Below are 20,680 nucleotides of genomic sequence, written 5' to 3'. Positions count from 1 at the left end.
CTCAAGCCTGTAATCTCAGCACTTTGGGAGGCCGAGATGGGCGGATCACAAGGTCAGGAGATCGACAGCATCCTGGCTAACATGGTGAAACCCCGTCTCTACTAAAAAATACAAAACACTAGCCGGGCGAGGTGGCGGGCGCCTGTAGTCCCAGCTACTCCAGAGGCTGAGGCAGGAGAATGGCATAAACCCGGGAGGCGGAGCTTGCAGTGAGCCGAGATCTGGCCATTGCACTCCAGCCTGGGCGGCAGAGCGAGACTCCGTCTCAAAAAAAAAAAAAAAAAAAAAAAGAAATTCCTGCTTATTACAAATGTGAAGAGAGAGAGAACATTCAGTTGCTATGGTCAGCATGCAAATTCTTGTTACTACTCAGTCTGGAGTTCGCCAGCAGTTTCTGTCATACAAGTCAGGCAAAACTGTGTTCTCATTTTCAAAAGTAATTTACCATATAATATACTCGTTCCCATCATGATTCTTTCATGGTTTAATTCATCCTGATCAAGTAATCTAGAATGTATGCAACCTATGTCCACTTTCTTTCTTTCTTTGTTGAGGCAAGGTCTCCCTCTGTTGCCCAGGCTGGAGTGCAGTGGCACAAACATGGCTCACTGCAGCCTCAGCCTCCCACGCTCAGACTATTCTCTCACTTCAGCCTCACAGGTAGCTGGGACCACAGGCACATGCCACCACATCTGGCTAATTTTTTAAAAAATGTTTTGTAGAGATGGGGTCTTGCCGTGTTGCCCAGGCTGGTCTTGAACTCCTGGGTTCAAACGATCCTCCTGCTTCAGCCTCCCAAAGTGCTGAGATTATAGGCGTGAGTACCACCACACCCGACAACCAGCAATTCTTTTTTTTTTTTTTGTGACAGAGTTTTGCTCATCACCCAGGCTGGAGTGCAATGGCATGATCTCGGCTCACCGCAACCTCGCCTCCTGGGTTCAAGCGATTCTCCTGCCTCAGTCTCCCGAGTAGCTGGGATTACGGGCATGCGCCACCATGCCCAGCTAATTCTGTATTTTTAGTGGAGATGGGGTTTCTCCGTGTTGGTCAGGCTGATCTTGAACTCTCAACCTCAGGTGATCTGCCCGCCTCGGCCTCCCAAAGTGCTGGGATTACAGGCGTTAGCCACTATGCCCAGCCAACCACCAGCAATTCTTGACCATAATTTCAACTGTCTCAAAGTCAAAGGAGAGCAATTATGCTAAAAATCCTTTAAAATTACCTCTAAAGGCTTCCATTTGTTTCTGAATACCTGTATGCATACAAAAGTCAAACATCAAATCCACATATTCTTCTGCATTATCCATTGTTATCATCTGCAAAAGAAAATCTGTCAGTATCTAGAAATATTTCAGGAGTGTCTAGTACAACTGGCTTTGCTAAGAGGATATTTCAGAACTTTTTTACCTCATCTTCACCACTTGGCTTGAGATCCACAGCTGTGAAACCATATATTCTTGAGGAAGGGCAAAACTGGAAATTTAAACTGGGAGGACAAAAAAGATTAAATTAACTGACATGCAGCTACTACTAAGGGTGTTTAATTTTTATAACATGACTATCATCTGCCATCAGTGGGTACAAGAGAAAAAATTAAATAAATATAATAACATGGCTATCAAAACCATAATTCCCAGCCCCCTCCTCCTCCAACAAAATCAGTACACCAGCTTAGAAGAAGTTGAGGCCTTTTCAAATGCAATATTCATTCTATGGACAAAATCTACTAGGCCAGCTGTTACCAAATCTGTCTGGCTTTGCGAAGATTGTATGAAACCACCTTTCTATATTTTACTTCTAACTTATGGCACAAAATTAATTAACTAAAAATTTTGCAATTAATTATGATGGCAACGTTTATAAGTCGTTTAGGAAGAAACGGTTGCTTCACTGAAGTCAATCATGCTATGTACAAAAATATGCATTAAAAAAAAAACCTTGACTATATAACCATTTATCAAACACAGCTTACCAACATTATCAGCAAACATTAAAAAAAAAAAAAAAAGGCCTTGCAGTTAACCTAAAATCACAGCTGAAGATATGATAATTACCTGTACATAAAGTAACAGAGTTTTATCAAAAGATCTGCAGCATCTCAGCTACTACAGCCATTGGTGATAAAGCTGACATACCAACCAATTTTTGAGCTTTGCAAAGTGGGCCATATATTAGCAAATGAATTTGTCAAAATATTGTTGACTCTAGACATTTTACACAGGCATATAAATTCACATTGGCTAAGTCAGGTAATCTTGTAAAGGTTTGATGATTAATAAACTAATATTCTAGTATTCTGAGTGTTGTCTTTATAATATTAAATCAAGGTTCAAGTCGATCATCAGTATTTCCTACAGCATATTACTGTTTTTGACAGACTGTTTTCTCATATATTGCAAATCAGTGAGGACAAAGAAACAAAAGCTTTAGAACTTACTCATCCATTGTATTGAAGAATGTACATATAATGCTTACCCTAAATCCTCTATGCTAAGTGGAGGCCCAGAACCTGATGGATTCTTCAGCACTAGTTCCTGTAATTTTGTGTTCTTCTCATCTTCAGAAAGACCTTTGTTGCTTAAAATTTGGCGCCTCTTGATAGCAAGGTCTTTAATTTCTTTTAAAAATCTGGCTCTGTGTGGGTTTACTAATTCAAAGTCTTCCCAAGTCAAAATTCCATTAAACCAAGCCGGGGGTTTTGGTTTAGGGGGATCAAGAATAAATTCTGATTTTGAATCCTCTTCAAAGCTTCCTACTGAGAGTGAATCATGACCTTCTTCTGTAGAAGCTTCAGACTGACTTTCAGTACAGTGTAAGTCTCTATCACCTCGTGACTCATAAATCAGTTTACTCATATTGCTTTTAATGTCACCCATACACATAAGTTTAAAAAAAGGTTTAGAAATAGGTAAGTCCACAAGTCTATTGTCTTGAATGCATTTGGCCAAGAAAATTCCAAGGAAATGAAACAGTTTTGTGATCCTTTCAAGCTCATCACTATCCTGTGGAAATGGTGCCGTGAACAGTCCACATGACCTCTGCACATAATATCCAGGAGGTTTCAATCCACCTCCAAGATCAACCTAATTTTTTAGAGGGTGAAATGCAAATAAAATTAAACAAAAGGTAATAGAAACTAAGCCTATCATCATCTAAGAAAAAAATCCATAAACTAAACATCTTCATAAATTTGGCTATCTAAAAGTATGTAATTTTATTAAATAGCTTTTGGTAACTAAATTTTATCGCTTTAGAAATATTTTAGTTGTATCAAGATTATTCAATAATAAAAGTAGAGTCAGAAACCTGGCTTATGTTCTGAACACATAACCTATTTTTAACACTTTTGAAAACAAAGTCACAACTCAAGTCACAAAATAAGAAATATTCTTACGTGACGAGATTCATCATCTGGAAAATTATCATCACAAAGCCAAGCTCCCAAGTCAGTTCTCTGGAATTCCGCTGCCACCAGAGCATAAAACTCTAATGTAGGCCCCAAGCCAGTTCCTTCTTCTCCTAAAAACTCAACCTAAAATATGAACAAATAAATTGTGGGTTAAAATAAACTTAAAGTTTGGGGTATTTTTAAAATAATCTAATTCTTGCCAAAATTTATCATATCTGATCCAGTAATATACCTTTTTTCAAAATAGCAGTGTATATATTATAAACAGCATAGGAGTGTTATTGTAATTTTTCTGAAGAGTCCACTTGTACACTATTACATGCTTAAGCACTGTGCCAAGCATCATTCACACATTTACTTCTCACGACAACTCTGCAAAATAATTATCTCCTTTTTACACCAAAGGAAACCAAATCTCACATAAGGAGGTGAAATAATTTGCTTGAAGAAATGATGGTGTACAGATTTTTGTGTGTGTCTGTGTGACACCAAAGCCTAAACTCTTCCACTTTTTTACTTTTCTTGAGACAGAGTTTCACTCTTATTGCCCAGAGTGGAGTGCAATGACACAATCTCAGCTCACTGCAACCTCTGCCTCCCAGGTCCAGGCAGTTTTCCTACCTCAGCCTCCCAAGTAGCTGGGATTATGGCATGCACCACCATGCCTGGCTAATTTTGTATTTTCAGTAGAGACAGTTTTACTGTGTTGGTCTGACTGGCCTCAAACTCTTGACCTCAGGTGATACACCCACCTCGGCCTCCCAAAGTGCTGGGATTACAGGCATGAGCCACTGCGCCTGGCCTCTTCTGCTTATTTCTGAGTTAAAGACGCTTTAAATCATTTTTGCAACAGGAAGAGCATGGACAAAAACCTTTAAAGTGATTGCATAAAGTATCATAAAAACTATAGCATATGGTTAAAAAAAAAGATTATCTAAATTAGAAGAATGTAAGCAGCTGGGCATGGTGGCTCACGCCTGTAATCCCAGCACTTTGGGAGGCCGAAGCAGGTGGATCACTTGAGCCCAGGAGTTTGAGACCAGCCTGGGCAACACAGTGAGAACTTGTCTGTATTAAAAAAAAAAAGAAGAAGAAGAAGAAGAACGTAAGGGTAGGAGGAATAACACAATGAAAGTCTGTATATAAAGTGAAAGACGTAAAGCTTTGGACATCTTCTAGAGATGTATCATATTTCTTGCAATTAGTTTATGATCCAAAAGTTAAAAACAAACCAATTGGTTTCACCCCTGTGACAGGAGAGGTATTTCCACTCTTCCTCATATAGGGAATACTGTGTATACGAAATATAACCAACAATGTCCACAGTAACATTTCTAAACTAAATATATTAAATTTCATACTGCCATTTGCTATAACATCTCTCAACACAGACCAGTGATATAATACCAAGCACAATTTAAGTGAAACAATATTACAAAACCAAGTGCTCCCAAAATATCCAACAGTGCAGTTTAATACAGGGGTCAAAAAGAATCCCTTGTGAGTACTATTATTTTAGTCCAACTTTGTTATGAAATACGTAGAAGCCCTCAGGCAGAACAAGCACTTTGCCGCCTCAAGAGTGGAGATCTTCTTTGTTGCTCATTAATGGCGCAAGACCTAACCCCTAAGGAGGTGGACTGACATCCTCTTATGAAAAAGATGCTCTGCCAGAGAAGGCTTCTGCTGACAGAATAGGAAAACCCCTCTTCATGTTTACCTACCACAGTTTTTAATGCAGTGAAGACACATTGGGCTGGTTCCCTAAGTGTCATTCCTGTTCCCTAAATCTAATTTTATGAGATTACCTCAAGAACTGATTTCCGATCTGCATGTATTTGCATGACATTCTCAGCCCATTCCATCAGTGATTCGCCACGTGGAACTTTTACTCTTTCATGCTTGAGACGACCAACTCTAAACTCTCCAGGGTCATCTCGCCTAACACTGCTTGTGGTTCTCGTTCGTTCCACAGTGGCTTCACGTCGGTTTTGTAACCACACTATTGCTCTGAAATAGAAAAATATCTATGAGCTGCAGCATACATTAACAGCTGAATGTACTACTAAACCAGCAACAGAATTCAAAGATTTAAGAAATTAAAAAATAGTATTTTATCAGGTGATTTTTAAAACACAGTAATCTTTTTTGTTACATAAATTGCTTCCTTTCACAAGTAAAAATATATGAAACTCCTTTTATTATAATCTGCCTTAAGCAAACTGAGAAAGTACTGGGTCTGTGTTTTCCCTCCTTATTTTAGCAGTTCAATAAAAATAAAAATCTGTTGTCCAGCCCCCAACATCATTCAAAAAAAGGACAAATGTTTCCTATCGGAGAAATTTAAAAATGATTAAGCTGTCTTTCAGACTGAAAGCTGTCAGGCCTCTGAGCCCAAGCTAAGCCATCATATCCCCAGTGACCTGCACATATACATCCAGATGGCCTGAAGCAACTGAAGATCCACAAAAAAAGTGAAAATAACCTTAACTGATGACATTCCACCATTGTGATTTGTTTCTACCCCACCCTAACTGATCACCCCTTAGGAAGGTTCTTTATAATCTCCCCCACCCTGAAGAAGGTTCTTTGTAATTCTCCCCACCCTCGAGAATGTACTTTGTGAGATCCGCCCCCTGCCCCCAAAACATTGCTCTGAACTCCACCGCCTGTCCCCAAACCTGTAAGAACCAATGATAATCCCACCACCCTTTGCTGATTCTCTTTTCGGACTCAGCCTGCCTGCACTCAGGTGAAATGAACAGCCATGCTGCTCACACAAAGTCTGTTTGATGGTCTCTTCACATGGACACGTGAGACAAAGGCCACCATCAATTATAATTTTAAAACAATTTTTCTTTTCTGTTTTTTTGAGATGGAGTCTTGCTCTGTCACCCAGGCTGGAGTACAGTGGCATGATCTCAGCTCACTGCAACCTCCCTATCCCAGGTTCAAGTGATTCTCCTGCCTCAGCCTCCCCAGTAGCTGGGATTACAGGTACGTGCCACCATGCCTGGCTAATTTTTGTATTTTTAGTAGAGACGGGTTCTGCCATGTTGCCCAGGCTGGTCTTGAACTCCTGGCCTCAACTGATCCACCCGCCTCGGCCTCCCAAAGTGCTGGAATTACAGGCATGAGCCGCCACACCTGGCCACATTTTCGTTTTTTTAATAACAATCCATTTATGGTGGGAGGAAGAACCAGTAATTAGGAATAAGAAGCTGAAGGTTCTATTCTCATGTGTGCTATTATTTTTTCATGATCTTAGGCAAATTAACTAAGTACGTGCAGAATCAATTTCCTCATTTATAAAACAAAAATTATTATCAATGCCAGTTATCACAACATGCCTATAGTTCTATGTATATAAATGCTTTGTAAATGGCATTAAATGGTACAAAAATGTAACTATCAAGGAAGAAACACAGTTTAAATTATAACTTTTTTTTAACAATTATTTTGGAAGAGTACTTAAGGTAAACAATCATTCAACAAAATATTTATTGAGCACCTACAGTGAGTGAGTCTTGCTCTGTCGCCCAGGCTGGAGTGCAATGGTGCAATCTCGGCTAACTGCAACCTCTACCTCCCGGGTTCAAGCAGTTTTTATGCCTCAGCCTCCTAAAAAGCTGGAATTATGCCCAGCTAATTTTTGTGGGGTTTTTTGTAGAGATGGGGTTTCGCCATGTTGTCCAGGCTGGTCTCGAAATCCTGGCCTCCAGTGATGTGTCTGCCTTGGCTTACCAAAGTGCTGGGATTATAGGCATGGGCCACTGTGCCCAGCCTGGAAACAGAAACTTTTTAAATGTTTTCTTTTTTTTCGGTAAATTATTTCTTCCATGATTATTCAGAGGGACTATCTTCAAACCAGTACAAATATTTCGTAAATAATATCAGACCATTTTCTAACCAATTGAGTAATCTGTTGCACAATAAGCCATCGCACATCTTTCAGCAAGAAATACATTAAATTTGAATGGTAAAGACACTACACAATTAGGCTTAGGACACAATTATAGTTTGCCTTAAATATTTCTTTGGGGGAGAGGACACCACACTTCTACTCAATGAAGAGAAACATTTTTACAGTCCAGAGGTCTTTTATTTTTTATTTTTTTGAGATGGAGTCTTGCTCCATTGCCCAGGCTGGAGTGCAGTGGCGTGATCTCGGCTCACTGCAAGCTCCGCCTCCCAGGTTCACACCATTCTCCTGCCTCAGCCTCCCAAGAAGCTGGGACTACAGGCGCCCGCCAGCACGCCTGACTAATTTTTATTTTTAGTGGAGACAGGGTTTCACTGCGTTAGCCAGGATGGTCTCAATCGCCTGACCTCGTGATCTGCCTTCCTCAGCCTCCCAAAGTGCTGGGATTACAAGCGTGAGCCACCGCACCTAGCTATTTTTTTTAAACATTATGCATGAATTCACAGAGAAGAGGTTCCAGCAGCTCAGGCTCCTTTCCCTTGGTTTTCACACAGTGTGCTTCTCGGGGTGGAACAGGCTGGCACTTCAGGTAAATGCAGGTACCTTTCTCTTTGGCTTCCTTTTTTTTCTGATCATTTTCCTTCATGCGTTTCAGGAAGCTATCTCGGCTCTTAGAGTGCTTAATGTGCTTAATATGCACATTAATTCTCTTGGTAAGAATCTTGCCCTTGTTTGTTTACAACAATGAATGAACCTGTAATCCCAGCCACTCAGGGGGGCTGCGGCAGGAGAATTACTTGAACCCGGGAGGCGGAGGCTGCAGTGAGCCAAGATCATGCCAATGCACCCCAGCCTGGGCAACAAAGTGAGACAAAAAACAAAAACAAAAACACAATGCCAACAGCATGCTGGGTAACACTGTAGACTCTTCCCATTTAGCGACAGTAACACTTGTGGGGCATTCCTTTTTGAACAGTACCCATTCCCTTAATGTCTACAATGTCACCTCTCTTTTAGATCTGCATATATGTGGCCAAAGGAACAATTCCATGTTTTCTAAAAGACCTAGAGAACATCTATCGGGTATCTCTCCTCCTTTCCTTTGGATTAGTCATTTTGGTGAATTACTAGAAGATTGGTGGTTTAGACCAAAAGGCAATGCTGACTATTCTTCATAGGAATACAAGATAATATATCCCCTCTATCAGTCCTGACAGTATAGTTGTATTATTTTCAACTTATATAACATAAAAACATACTTATTTTAAAAACATAAAAAGATGTACTTAAGGTAAACAATCATCTCACCTAACAGGAAACTGAGAAAGTACTGGGTCTATATTATGATTTATAAATTTAGCATTATTACAAAGAAACCATATATCAAATCCAGAACTTTTAAAGATATGACTGTATCAAGTGTTATGCAGCATTAGGTGATTTGGTTGTTGTGAAACATCATCATCTTACCTTGAGGCACCAAATGCTGTACATGTGAAATAAAGCTGTCTAGTTTCAAATGGTATTAGAAAAGGACATTTGCTGGTTAACTGTTCACACCAGTCTGGCAGAGCCCCACTTGCCAATGCCAATGGTTCCTGTGAATTAACAAATAACAATGTCTTAGTGCTATAAGGCATTCATGCATGCATTCATTCATTCATTCATTTTTGAGACAGAGTCTCACTCTGTTGCCCAGCCTGGTGTGCAATGGTGCGATCTCGGCTCACTGCAGCCTCTGCTTCCTGGGTTCAAGCGATCCTCCTGCCCTAGCCACCCAAGTAGCTGGGATTACAGGTGTGTGCCACCATGCCCAGCTAATCTTTGTATTTTCAGTAAAGCCGGGGTTTCACCATATTGGCCAGGCTGCTCTCAAACTCCTAGCCTCTAACAATACACCCGCCTTGGCCCCCACAGTGCTGGAATTACAGGCGTGAGCCACCACACCTGGCCCTATAAGGCAATTATTAAAAATGACCAAAAGAAAAGAAGAGTCCATTCTAAACCTGTAATTAGGAAATGAATGCAAAGGACCATATAGCTCAAATTACCAATCAGAGGGAAGGGAAAGATGGTCAGAGGTAGAAAAGAAAGTAAAGGGAATATTAGGAAAAGTCCAACAGTAATAGAATGAAGAGTTCAGCTATCTGATTTTATTACCTCAATCTGCTGTAATATTTTTGTTGTAATTTTTTTGCTAGTGAATTCATCTGGTGGAAAAGTAAACTGAGGCTGTTCATCACCATCTATAAAATTAATTAATAAAATTAATAAAAATATAAACTGACTTGCTTTAAAACTGCTATAGAAATGAAACAAGGCTTCTTACAGACCTTCCTGGGATATTCTTGAATAAGGGTCACTTGCAACTATATACAGAATACGCAGAAGCTGAAGGACGTCTTCTACTCCACAAGAGTTCTGTCCATTGCCTGCTTTGGCCTGAGGTTGTTCTTTTGTTAAATTAAGAATATCACTACTTTGAAGAGTAGAAATGGCCCCCTGGTTTAACCCAGACTTTGTTCCATGCTCACAAAAATCCTATAGAAACAATTAGAAAACCTGGCCATTAATCATATTTTCAAGAAAAAGTGTATCATTCTATCAATACTACTATGAAAGGGTTGGAATTTTTTAAAGTGCCTTCTTTTTAAATAAAAACATAACACAAGACATAAATCAAGGCATTCTAAACCATTAAAATTCCCGAATAAAATATAACCACTCTAAGCCATGGTCAAAGTCTGTATTCAGATTCAATGCTACAAGCCATATTTGAAATTTTAGAATTTGTGCATTAACAGTGTTAATTCAACCTCATTTTAAAAATTATGTCTCAATGAACTGCTGTTCCTTAAGAAGCTTCCAAAGCTGCAAAACAAAGCACAAAGCCACTTGCAATCAAAATAGTGTTTTGATGCCAATATATACCTTATATGCAGCTATGAGCTGAGAACAATTTCTGTTTTTCCTAATACTTTTATTAGTGCCGGTTAATTTCCAGTGACGCAGGAAAGCAGCGTCTGCATTCTTCTGCAGGTAGGTTATCAAGTCATTCTTTGGTAATTCATCAGTGCCAAGGTACTGCTCCACATGCTCTACAGACCAGCAACCCTACAACAGGAAAAACCAAATGTTGGCCTTTCCCAATTATAAAGTCTATGATATTTCACATGCATTACATGAGGTAGCTTTAAGATCATGCACTTACCCTAATCTAAAGAATTCCATGTTAGTCATTATTCCCTTCAATGTTCAACTGCAATACTGTGTTAGTTTTACTATCTTTCTTCTTTTTACTAAATAGCCAAGAGTAAGACCAATTTTTCAAAAATAACTTACCATTTTTCCATTTTCCTTTTCTTTATCAGAATCCTTCATTTCTCTGTACATGATTCTAAACATGAAGATATTCAAGTTAATTCACATATAATTTGTGATTATTTTCAATAAGGCTTCAATTCTTTTAAAAAAAATGAACATCATTTACTAGACATATGTCTGCACTGAACACTGAACTCAAGAATTCTTTTTTTCTGTATATTTTGTAGAGATAAGGTTTTGCTATGTTGCCAGGCTGGTTTCAAACTGCGGGTTTCAAGCAATGCTCCTGTCTTGGCCTCCCAAAGTGCTGGGATTAAGGTGTGTCACGACACTCAGCCTCAAGGAGGATTTTTAAGAAAAAATGTTAATTCGTTAAACATAAGGGCAAAGTAGCAGAAACCATATTCCTGAATTACGATTTATAAATTTAGCATCATTACAAAGAAAGCATATATCAAATCTAGAACTTTTAAAGATATGACTGTATCAAGTGTTACGCAGCATTACGTGATTTGGTTGTTGTGAAACACCATAGAGTGCATTACACAAAACAAAATGGTATAGCCTACTATCTACCTAGGCTATGTCTTATAGCCTATTGTTCCTGGGCCACGAACCTTAACAGCATATATCAGTGTACTGAGTACTACAGGCAACTGTAACACAATGGTATTTGTGTATAAAAACATAAAAAAGGTACAGTAAAAATATGGCTTTATAATCTTATGGGACCCCTGTCATACATGGTCCATCACTGACTGAAAAGTTGTTATATAGCATATGGCTATAACTGTTGCAAAAATACAATGGGATAAGAAACAGGTTCTCTGTGTCTAGATGGAAAGAAGGATAGAAATAACAATGATCAGGAGTGCTTATGTTCAAATAAGGCAGTTGAGATCAATTTTGAAACTGCAATAAAAATTGAAGGGAGGTTTTTCTAGCTCTTGGGAACTTAGAGAAAAAAATAGAAGGGCAGGAGAATACCATTAGGATTTTCTGTTCTATCTCAAAAGGACCTACATTACTTTTATTGACCATTATATAAGATTATCAGTGATGTTAAGAGAACATCAGAAAACATACTAATGGAAGTGAAGTTACAGTAAGAATGACGATATAATTTATTATTAAATAACAAATATTGTATAGATAACATTTACTGAGCACTTAATATATCCTAGGGAGTATTGAAAACACTTTGCAGGTCAAGCACAGAGGCTCAACACCTGTAATCCCAGCACTTTGGGAGGCTGAGGTGGATGGATCACTTGAGCTCAGAAATTCGACAACAGCATGGGCAACATGGCGAAAAAACTCCATCCCTACAAAAAATACAAAAATTAGCTAGGCCTGGTGGTGCACACCTGTAGTCCCAGCTATTCAGGGGGCTGAGGTGGGAAAATCACCTGAGCCTGTGGAGTTTGAGGCTGCAGTGAACCATGATCGCACCACTGCACTCCACTGCACTCCACTGCACTCCAGCCTGGGCAACAGAGAGAGACCTTGTCTCAGAAAAAAAGAAAAGTAAAGAAAACACTTTATACATATTAATTCATTAATTCCTTACAACCACTCTCATTTTATAGATTAGGAATGTGAGGCACAAAAATGTTAAAATAAATTTACCCTAAGTCATTGATAATTATTTGTACAAAGAAAGGCAGGTGTTAACCCACACACCCCCAAAATAAAGAACAGAAATAAAATATTTAGTACTCATATTAGTCAAAGAATTCAAATGACGCTCTTCTCAACAATTACGTTAAGAAGCTAGTGTAGATTGTAAATGTCCTTCTGCTTCTAAAACTTAATCATTCAACACCAAGAGTCCCAAACACTATTATCTGTTCCTGTAAGCCACAGAATAAAAACCAAATCTTTTCTGTTCCTATAATCCAAAATAAACACAATGCTTCTTGGCTCATACACTAGGGCATTATCTATCAAAACATTAAGTTAAAATTTCTTACGTGTATGTGGGCTCCCAAATACGCCTAAGTTTATCTGATTTCACATTGCCATTACAGGACAACTGAAGCAATTTTTGTACATAGTAAAAGATGGTTGATCTGAAATTGGTGAGTGGTAATTCAACTTCACGAGTCGTTCCAAGACCTGTTACTTTCAAAGTGAGGGCTAATCGAGGTGACGGAGTACATTCGACTTCTTCCAAGAGCTCTGAATGAGGTGTCCCTAAAAATTTGGAAGATGTGTGAAAAACAATTATACTAAAACAAGCAGTCCAAGAAAGGTCACTACACTAGGCGACAAGGCTACATGAAATCCAAACCCCTCTGCCATACATTAGCTAAAGGATGTCAGCTACTTAAGACTCTAGGCCTTGACATTTTTGTTTTCTGTTTCTTTTTTTTTTTCTTTTGAGATGGAGTCTTGCTCTGTTGCCCAGGCTGGCATGCAGTGGCATGATCTCAGCTCACTGCAACCTCCGCCTCCCAAGTTTAAGCAATTCTCCCGCATCAGCCTCCCAAGTAGCTGGGATTATAGGTGCTCACCACCACATCTGTCTAATTTTTGTATTTTTAGTAAAGATGGCGGGATTTCACCATGTTGTCCAGGCTGGTCTCGAACTCCTGATCTCAAGTGATCCACCCTCCTCAGCCTCCTAAAGTGCTGGGATTACTACAGGCATAAGCCACTGTGCCCAGCCTGTTTTCCGTTTCTTTTTAATGGGAATAATTACACTTACGTTACTGAAAGAGTGCTAAAGGAGAATACATGTGTATGATAGAGAGCTCTCTCGTTTTTATATGAAAATAATACTGTATGAATACTTAGGAAACATTTTAATTTTATAAAGAGGCCAAGAGTGGTGGCTCATGCCTGTAATCCCAACACTTTGGGAGATCGAGATGGGTAGGTCACTTGAGGTCAGGAGTTTGAGACAAGCCTGGGCAACATAGTGAACCCCGTCTCTACCAAAAATGCAAAAACTAGCTGGACATGGTGGTGCCCACCTGTAGTCCCAGCTACTCAGGAGGTTGAGGCAGGAGAATCACTTGAACCTGGGAGTGGAGGTTACAGTGAGCTGAGATCACACCCCTGCACTCCAGCCTGGGTGACAGAATGAGACTCCATCTCAAAAAAAATTTTTTTTTATATAAATGAGAAAACTATCCATACTCAGAGAAAACCACACATTCTGGGCCAATGACGTGTCAACCTTTTATCACACTGAATAACTGCATCATGAGGTAAACACATATACACACACAAATATAATTAGTTTCATCATGTATTTGGAGAATGTTCTCATTTTTTATTAGCTCATGAATGTTTTCTTCATTATCATGATCGTCCTCTAAAATATTATTTCTTTCACTGCACAGTATCCCACTGTACCTAAACAGAGGCATATCCCTATTACTGGACATAATTAAGGTCATTTCCAATTTTTTGAAAATATAAATACTTCTGCAGTCACCTATGTGTACAAAACGGGATACAGAGCTAGTATTTAAAATTACCATAGGCAAAAACACATTCTCAAAAGATACAAAATATACTGGTAGAGAGCTCTACAAAAAGTTTGTGCCTATTTATACTCTCTAGAATGTTTTCCTTTTTTATAATTAATTTTTTTTTTCTCTGAGATCCAAAGAAACAAGATTCTCCTTTTTGAAGGACCCTTAGAACAAACACCTTGATTCAGTCTATCTATCCTCCCCAAAGAACATTCATACTACAGAGTATACTTACTTTCATATTTAATACAGGTATCTTTTTTTTTTTTTTTTTTTTTTTTTTTTTGAGACAGAGTCTCACTCTGTCACCACCCAGGCTGGAGTGCAGTGGCATGATCTCGGCTCACTGCAACCTCTGACTCCCGGGTTCAAGCAATTCCTCCTGCCTCAGCCTCCTGAGTAGCTGGGATTACAGGCGTGCGCCACCAAGCCCGGCTAATGTTTGTATTTTTAAGTATAGATGGCGTTTCATCATGTTGGTCAGGCTGGTCTTGAACTCCTGACCTCGTGATCTGCCCGCCTCAGCCTCCCAAACTGCTGGGATTACAGGCGTGAGCCACCGTGGTCAACTCTCCTCGCTTAATCGTCAATTTAAATCTTTGTTAAGGATAATTTAGTGATTATAATAGCTGACATTTATTGAGGCACACATCAGGCAGCACACTAAGCACTTTACATACCTTACTTCATTTAAGCTTTTTAACTACCTTGTCCAACAGGGACCTTTATTCTCTCATGTAAGAGATGAAGAAATTCAAGCTTAGATAGTTTTGGTGACTTACCCAATGTATCCGTTTCCTACTGCTGCTATAAAATATTACCACAAATTGGGTGGTTTAAAACAACACAAACTTGCCAGGCACGGTGGCTGACACCTGTAATCCCAGTACTTTGGGAGGCTGAGGTGGGTGGATCACTTGAGGTCAGGAGTTCGAGACCAGCCTGGCCAACGTGGTGAAACCCATCTCTACCAAATATACAAAAATTAGCTGGGCATGGTGGTGCGTGCCTGTAATCCCAGCTACTCGGGAGGCTGAGGCAGGCGAATCATTTGAACCTGGGAGGTGGAGGGTGCAGTGAGCCAAGGCTGTGCCACTGCACTCCAGCCTGGGTGACAAAACAAGACTCCATCTCAAAAAAAAAAAACAAAAAACTACCACAAATTTATTATCTCATAGTTCTAGAGGTCGAATGTCTAAAATGGATTTGCAGGGTTTCATTCTTTCTAGAGTCTCTAGAGAAGAATGTTTCCTTGCCTTTTCTAGCATCTAGGGGCTGCCCACATTCCTTGGCTCATTGCTCATCGTCACTCTGACTCCTGTTTCCTTAGTCACGTGTTCTTCTCTGACTCCTGCCTCTTGTGATTACACTGTGTCCACTTGGATGATCCAGGATAATCTCCCCTTCTCAAGATCCCTAATTACATCTGCAAAGTCTCTTTTGTCTGCTTTGATAATATATCATAAGTTCCACAGGTTAGAACCTGAATGTTTTGGGGGAGCAATTAAGTATGCCTACCACACTCTAAAATACGAGTTGTAAGGCCAGGCACGGTGGCTCAAGCCTGTAATCCCAGCACTTTGGGAGGCCGAGACGGGCGGATCACGAGGTCAGGAGATCGAGACCATCCTGGCTAACACGGTGAAACCCCGTCTCTACTAAAAAATACAAAAAAATAGCCGGGCAAGGTGGCGGGCGCCTGTAGTCCCAGCTACTCGGGAGGCTGAGGCAGGAGAATGGCGTAAACCCGGGAGGCGGAGCTTGCAGTGAGCGGAGATCCGGCCACTGCACTCCAGCCTGGGCGACAGAGCGAGACTCCGTCTCAAAAAAAATAAAATAAAATAAAATAAAATAAAATAAAATAAAATACGAGTTGTAAGGGACAAGGTTGTCACTCAGACCAACTGACTCTAGAGGGCATAACTGTAACCACTGGAGAGCCTGTCAAAATTGAGACGAATAAATCCTTGGGAATTTTGATCCAGTAGAAAATACAATAAGAATTTCCCACCTTTCAGTGGGACTTTGCCTTAAAAATTGAACGAATACAAAACAGATGTTGGTTTTTAAAATTTGAAATAATTTGTAATTTGCTCCTTTAAAAAAACCTGTACTTTTTAAAGAATGTGTGGCTGACTAAAATTTTTTTATAACCTGTATACACAAAACTAAAAAAAATTTTTAATAACGTGCATACACAAGCAGCACCTTACTTTTCAAACTATATAAATCATAAAACCAAAACATCCTGTACCTGGGGGTGGTATTTCTAGATCAGTTGTCTGTTGGACATTAGTACGACCAGGTCTAGGATCAAAAGCAGGAACCAATGCAGAAAATTGTCTCTTTAGCACATAATCATCATCCCATGTTCTCCGGCGTCCTCCTTTAGTTTCGTACTCTTCTTCTTCCTATCAAAATAAAATTTCACACACAAACATCATAAGATGCAAAATTTCATTCTTGCAAAAGCAATGTGTTAGTTCTTTAGAACTATTGCATTTCCTTAGCCGTATTTCTTAAACCCAAAATGAGCTAATCTAAACATGTATAGATACACACATTTCTTAATCATTTCAGTTTACCCAAAGTAAGTTGCATCCATGATGGTTATACAAATCTACACATTTCACCAAATGATAACCATTCACGGACGGGTGCGGTGGCTCAAGCCTGCAATCCCAGCACTTTGGGAGGCCGAGGCAGGCGAATCATGAGGTCAGGAGTTCAAGACCAGCCTGGCCACCATGGTGAAACCCATCTCTACCAAAAATATAAAAAATTAGCTGGGCATAGTGGCAGGCACCTGTAATCCCAGCTACTCGGGAGGCTGAGGCAGGAGGATCACTTGAACCCAGGAGGCAGAGGTTGCAGTGAGCCAAGATCGTGCCACTGCACTCTGCACTCCATCCTAGGAGACACAGTGACTCTGTCTCAAAAAAAAAAAAAAGGATAATCATTCACAAACATCGTCAACTTCCTGGTTTTGTTACTGTACTAAAATTAGGTAATATGAAACTAGCCAATGGGAAAAATTAGGTAAAGAGTACATAAGACCTCTCAAGGATTTTTGCAACCTCCTATGAACTTATAATTATTTTAAAATAAGTTGGCTTTTAAAATGTAAATTACATTTTGTACTGAATTACTTACATACCAAATAAAATGCTGGGGAGTTGCTTTAAATCACTATGAGGCAGATAGCATGTAAGCACACGTGCACATCCACAGTTTGGTTTAAACACTTAACTGAAACAAAATGACATCTGACAGCTCTGGTTCCAGAATGTTTGGGTTTGCATCCTGGAACCAAAACTACTATTATATGTATGACTTTTAGCAATTACTTCATCTGAAAATTAGAGCTAATAATAACCCTAAAAAGGCTGTTGGAAAGAATTAGCTAATATGCATAAAGTATTAAGAACTATGCCAGCCAGGCAGTGGCTCATGCCAAGGCAGGCAAGCTTGAGTCCAAGAGTTCAAGAACAGCCTGGGCAATGAAGCAAAATCCTGTCTCAAAAACAGAAACAACTCTAGCACTTAATTAGTGATCATTAAGTGTTAGCTATTAATAAACTACTACTACTACATCTACTACTACCTCTACTACTGCTACTATAACTACAAATCTTAGATACTGTATATTAACCATTTTAATATATGTTTACTATTACCCAAACCAAGGTAAAGGGGTTTCAAGCATTAAGCTCCTGCATGCATTATGTCACAGCAATCATAGATTCTATATGGAATATGAAACCCAACCAGTAGGGGAAGTTTCTTTGTGTAACTGTTTGATAGCTCCCTCTTCTTACCCTTTCCACACTGCACATTTTTGTAGGCATTTAGGTTGGTGCCTTACTATGAAAGGGAAAAATACACATACGGCAGGGAGATAAACACGAAGGTATTACCTGCTCCCCAATAGGTCGGCTCCCTGCTCCAGCAGGAACCTGTGGTAGTTGTGAGGTAACAGCATGATGCGTTACATCAGAGCGGGAGCCAGCTCGACGCTGCAGGGATGGGCGTCTCAGAATCTAAAATAAAACAATCCCAAGAGATATATGTCTAATTATTTGACCCATATATGCCCCCTTTCAGCCATGACCTGAATATATTAACCCCTATTAACGAAAGTGTCACTGAAAACTTTTTCATTAGCCAACTTCAGAAAAGTTATGAGTTCGATGTTTTAAATTCATCATGCATTTTATAATAACCTCCTTCATAAGAAGTATTGCATTTTCTTAGCAACCATATACTAAAAGATTTTAAAAATTTCTTTATCCCATTAAAACTCAACTTATCAATTTTTTTGAAATCTAGTAACTTTTTATAAAGAGAAATTTTAAATATACAGTTAGTTACAATAAAGGGTATTTTTTAGGCACAACTTTCAATTAGAATACAATCCTAGTGGTTAAGTATTGAGAGTTCTGGATCACATTGCCTAGGCTTGGGTCCTCACTCTTCCACTTAACTCTGATGATAAGGGCAAATTATTTTTTTTACGCCTCTACTTCATTCCTTCATATGACAACTAATGAGAAAACAGATGGACCCTGCTTGCAAAACCATAGGTACTAAAAAACAAACTCCTGGGCCACGTCAGCCTCTTGAGTAGCTGGGATTACAAGCACAAGCCACTGCACTGGCTAAGTTCATTCTCTCTCTCTCTCTGTGTGTGTGTGCATCAGGGTCAGATTCTGTGGCTCAGGCTGGAGTGCAGTGACCCAATTATAGCTCACTGCAGGACGAGCCACTGCACTAAGTTCATACACGTGTGTGCGTGTGCGTGTGCGTGTCAGTGTGAGAGATTCTGTGGCTCAGGTTGGAGTGCAGTGATGCAATTATAGCTCACTGCAGCACGAGCCAACTGCACTGGCTAAGTTCATACACGTGTGTGCGTGCGTGTGTGTGTGTGTAATTCTGTGGCTCAGGCTGGAGCGCAGTGACCCAATTATAGCTCACTGCAGCACCAGCCACTGCACTGGCGAAGTTCATGCATGTTTGTGCGTGTGTGTGTGTGTGTGAGAGATTCTGTGGCTCAGGCAGGAGTGCAGTGACGCAATTATAGCTCACTGCAGCATGAGCCACTGCACTGGCTAAGTTCATACACGTGTGTGTGTGTGTGTGTGTGTGTGTCATTCTGTGGCTCAGGCTGGAGTGCAGTGACCCAATTATAGTTCACTGCAGCACAAGTCACTGCACTGGCAAAGTTCATACACTGCGTGTGTGTGTGCGCACGTGTGAGCACGTGTGCATGTATGTGTGAGATTCTGTGACTCAGGCTGGAGTGCAGTGACACAACTACAGCTTACTGCAGCCTGGAACTCCTGGACCCAAGTGATTTTCTCCCTCAGCCTCCCAAGTAGCCAGCACTACAAGTGTCAAAGTGTGGGACGACAGGCATGAGTCCTATACCCAGCCTAATTTTACACACTTTTAAGCCTGTTAAAACATCATGTGACATTCTATAGTTTTTCAAATATAACCAATTTATTTTCTTTAAGTGGAGAATCATAAATGCTCAGATTAAAACTGCCTTTCTTAACCACATTTTTTATACTGTTGCCACATTTCCTTGCTTCAAAGTCTGATTATGACTTAGCTTTTCCTTTCTTCATTTCAACTATTAACAACCTATCTTTGTGAAGACAATGGGGTACTCTCTCTACCATAACCTCCTCGTATTCTTGGTCCTCCTGATTGTCATCTTCATTCTCATCATCTTCTTCATCTGGCTCAGGTAAGTCCTCATCATCATCGAGCTCAGCCAACAGAGTACTGGCACGGCAGCTATCAAGGAAATCTTGAAAACAAAATCCACAACCTTATCAATATAATTAAGAAAGTGTAACAAAGGAACTTTGCATTTTAAGTTTTTACAAAACGAAAGTTCAAAAGGGACAAGTGTTGCGTTCTGCCACCATATACAAGATGAGTATAGACACAACCATGAAGAAAAAAGGGATAAAGGACAACCATAAACTAAACCTGAATTACAAAATCATAATATAAAAGGATAACCATTTGGACTATTTAAAAAACAACCACCAAAAAATAAACCTTTACACCAGCCCGGGCGACAGTGCGAGACTCCGTCTCAAAACAAAAAACAAAAACAAAACCCAAAGAAACCCCTATCATCATTCTCTGAATAAGTCCCAGGAAGCAGAACATGTTAGAAAAGAGAACACTTTGGAGTTACTCATTCCTCGAACAAATACTATGTGCCAAGCACAGTGTTAGGCACGAGGTATATAAAGTTGCAAACAAAGAAGACACGGTCTGAGTCCCCATGAAGCTCACAGGGAGAGACACTGATCTGGTAGGTTACTCAAAAACAATGACTACTTAAGATAATGCCTATTTACTATGGAATAATGTATGTGGCATCTTTCATATTATCCATATTATCTAGCACATAAGGAAGTTCAAAATAACTTGAATCACTTTAATCTCCTTCCTTCTTAGAATCTCTTGCTTTCAATGGAGACTGGGTCAAATTACATTGTCCTGCATAAATGAAGA

The 20,680-nt window shown here is 39.7% G+C and overlaps 1 protein-coding gene and 1 pseudogene across 9 annotated transcripts in view; both read right to left on the bottom strand.

The window, feature by feature from the left end:
• HECTD1 (HECT domain E3 ubiquitin protein ligase 1) overlaps positions 1 to 20,680 on the bottom strand; it is a 110,111-nt gene that overhangs the window by 4,314 nt on the left and 85,117 nt on the right. For 7 of the 9 annotated variants that reach the window (XM_031668202.1, XM_031668200.1, XM_031668205.1 and 4 more), the window contains 14 exons: positions 19,825 to 19,958; positions 18,061 to 18,183; positions 16,398 to 16,554; positions 12,632 to 12,854; positions 10,677 to 10,731; positions 10,266 to 10,448; positions 9,668 to 9,875; positions 9,495 to 9,580; positions 8,805 to 8,932; positions 5,221 to 5,422; positions 3,398 to 3,535; positions 2,479 to 3,086; positions 1,411 to 1,489; positions 1,226 to 1,319 (listed from right to left, as the gene is read on the bottom strand). In XM_031668202.1, the coding sequence (XP_031524062.1) occupies positions 1,226 to 1,319; positions 1,411 to 1,489; positions 2,479 to 3,086; positions 3,398 to 3,535; positions 5,221 to 5,422; positions 8,805 to 8,932; positions 9,495 to 9,580; positions 9,668 to 9,875; positions 10,266 to 10,448; positions 10,677 to 10,731; positions 12,632 to 12,854; positions 16,398 to 16,554; positions 18,061 to 18,183; positions 19,825 to 19,958 (2,418 nt within the window). The remainder of the gene's footprint in view (positions 1 to 1,225; positions 1,320 to 1,410; positions 1,490 to 2,478; positions 3,087 to 3,397; positions 3,536 to 5,220; positions 5,423 to 8,804; positions 8,933 to 9,494; positions 9,581 to 9,667; positions 9,876 to 10,265; positions 10,449 to 10,676; positions 10,732 to 12,631; positions 12,855 to 16,397; positions 16,555 to 18,060; positions 18,184 to 19,824; positions 19,959 to 20,680) is intronic. The other 2 variants (XM_031668204.1, XM_031668206.1) reach the window with 2 other exon arrangements.
• LOC110743758 lies at positions 7,728 to 8,798 on the bottom strand (annotated as a pseudogene).

Source organism: Papio anubis, chromosome 7, assembly GCF_008728515.1.
Source record: "Papio anubis isolate 15944 chromosome 7, Panubis1.0, whole genome shotgun sequence".
Lineage (NCBI taxonomy): Eukaryota > Metazoa > Chordata > Mammalia > Primates > Cercopithecidae > Papio > Papio anubis.
Note: the sequence above shows the minus strand (reverse complement) of the source record. Positions and strands in the feature narration are given on the sequence as shown.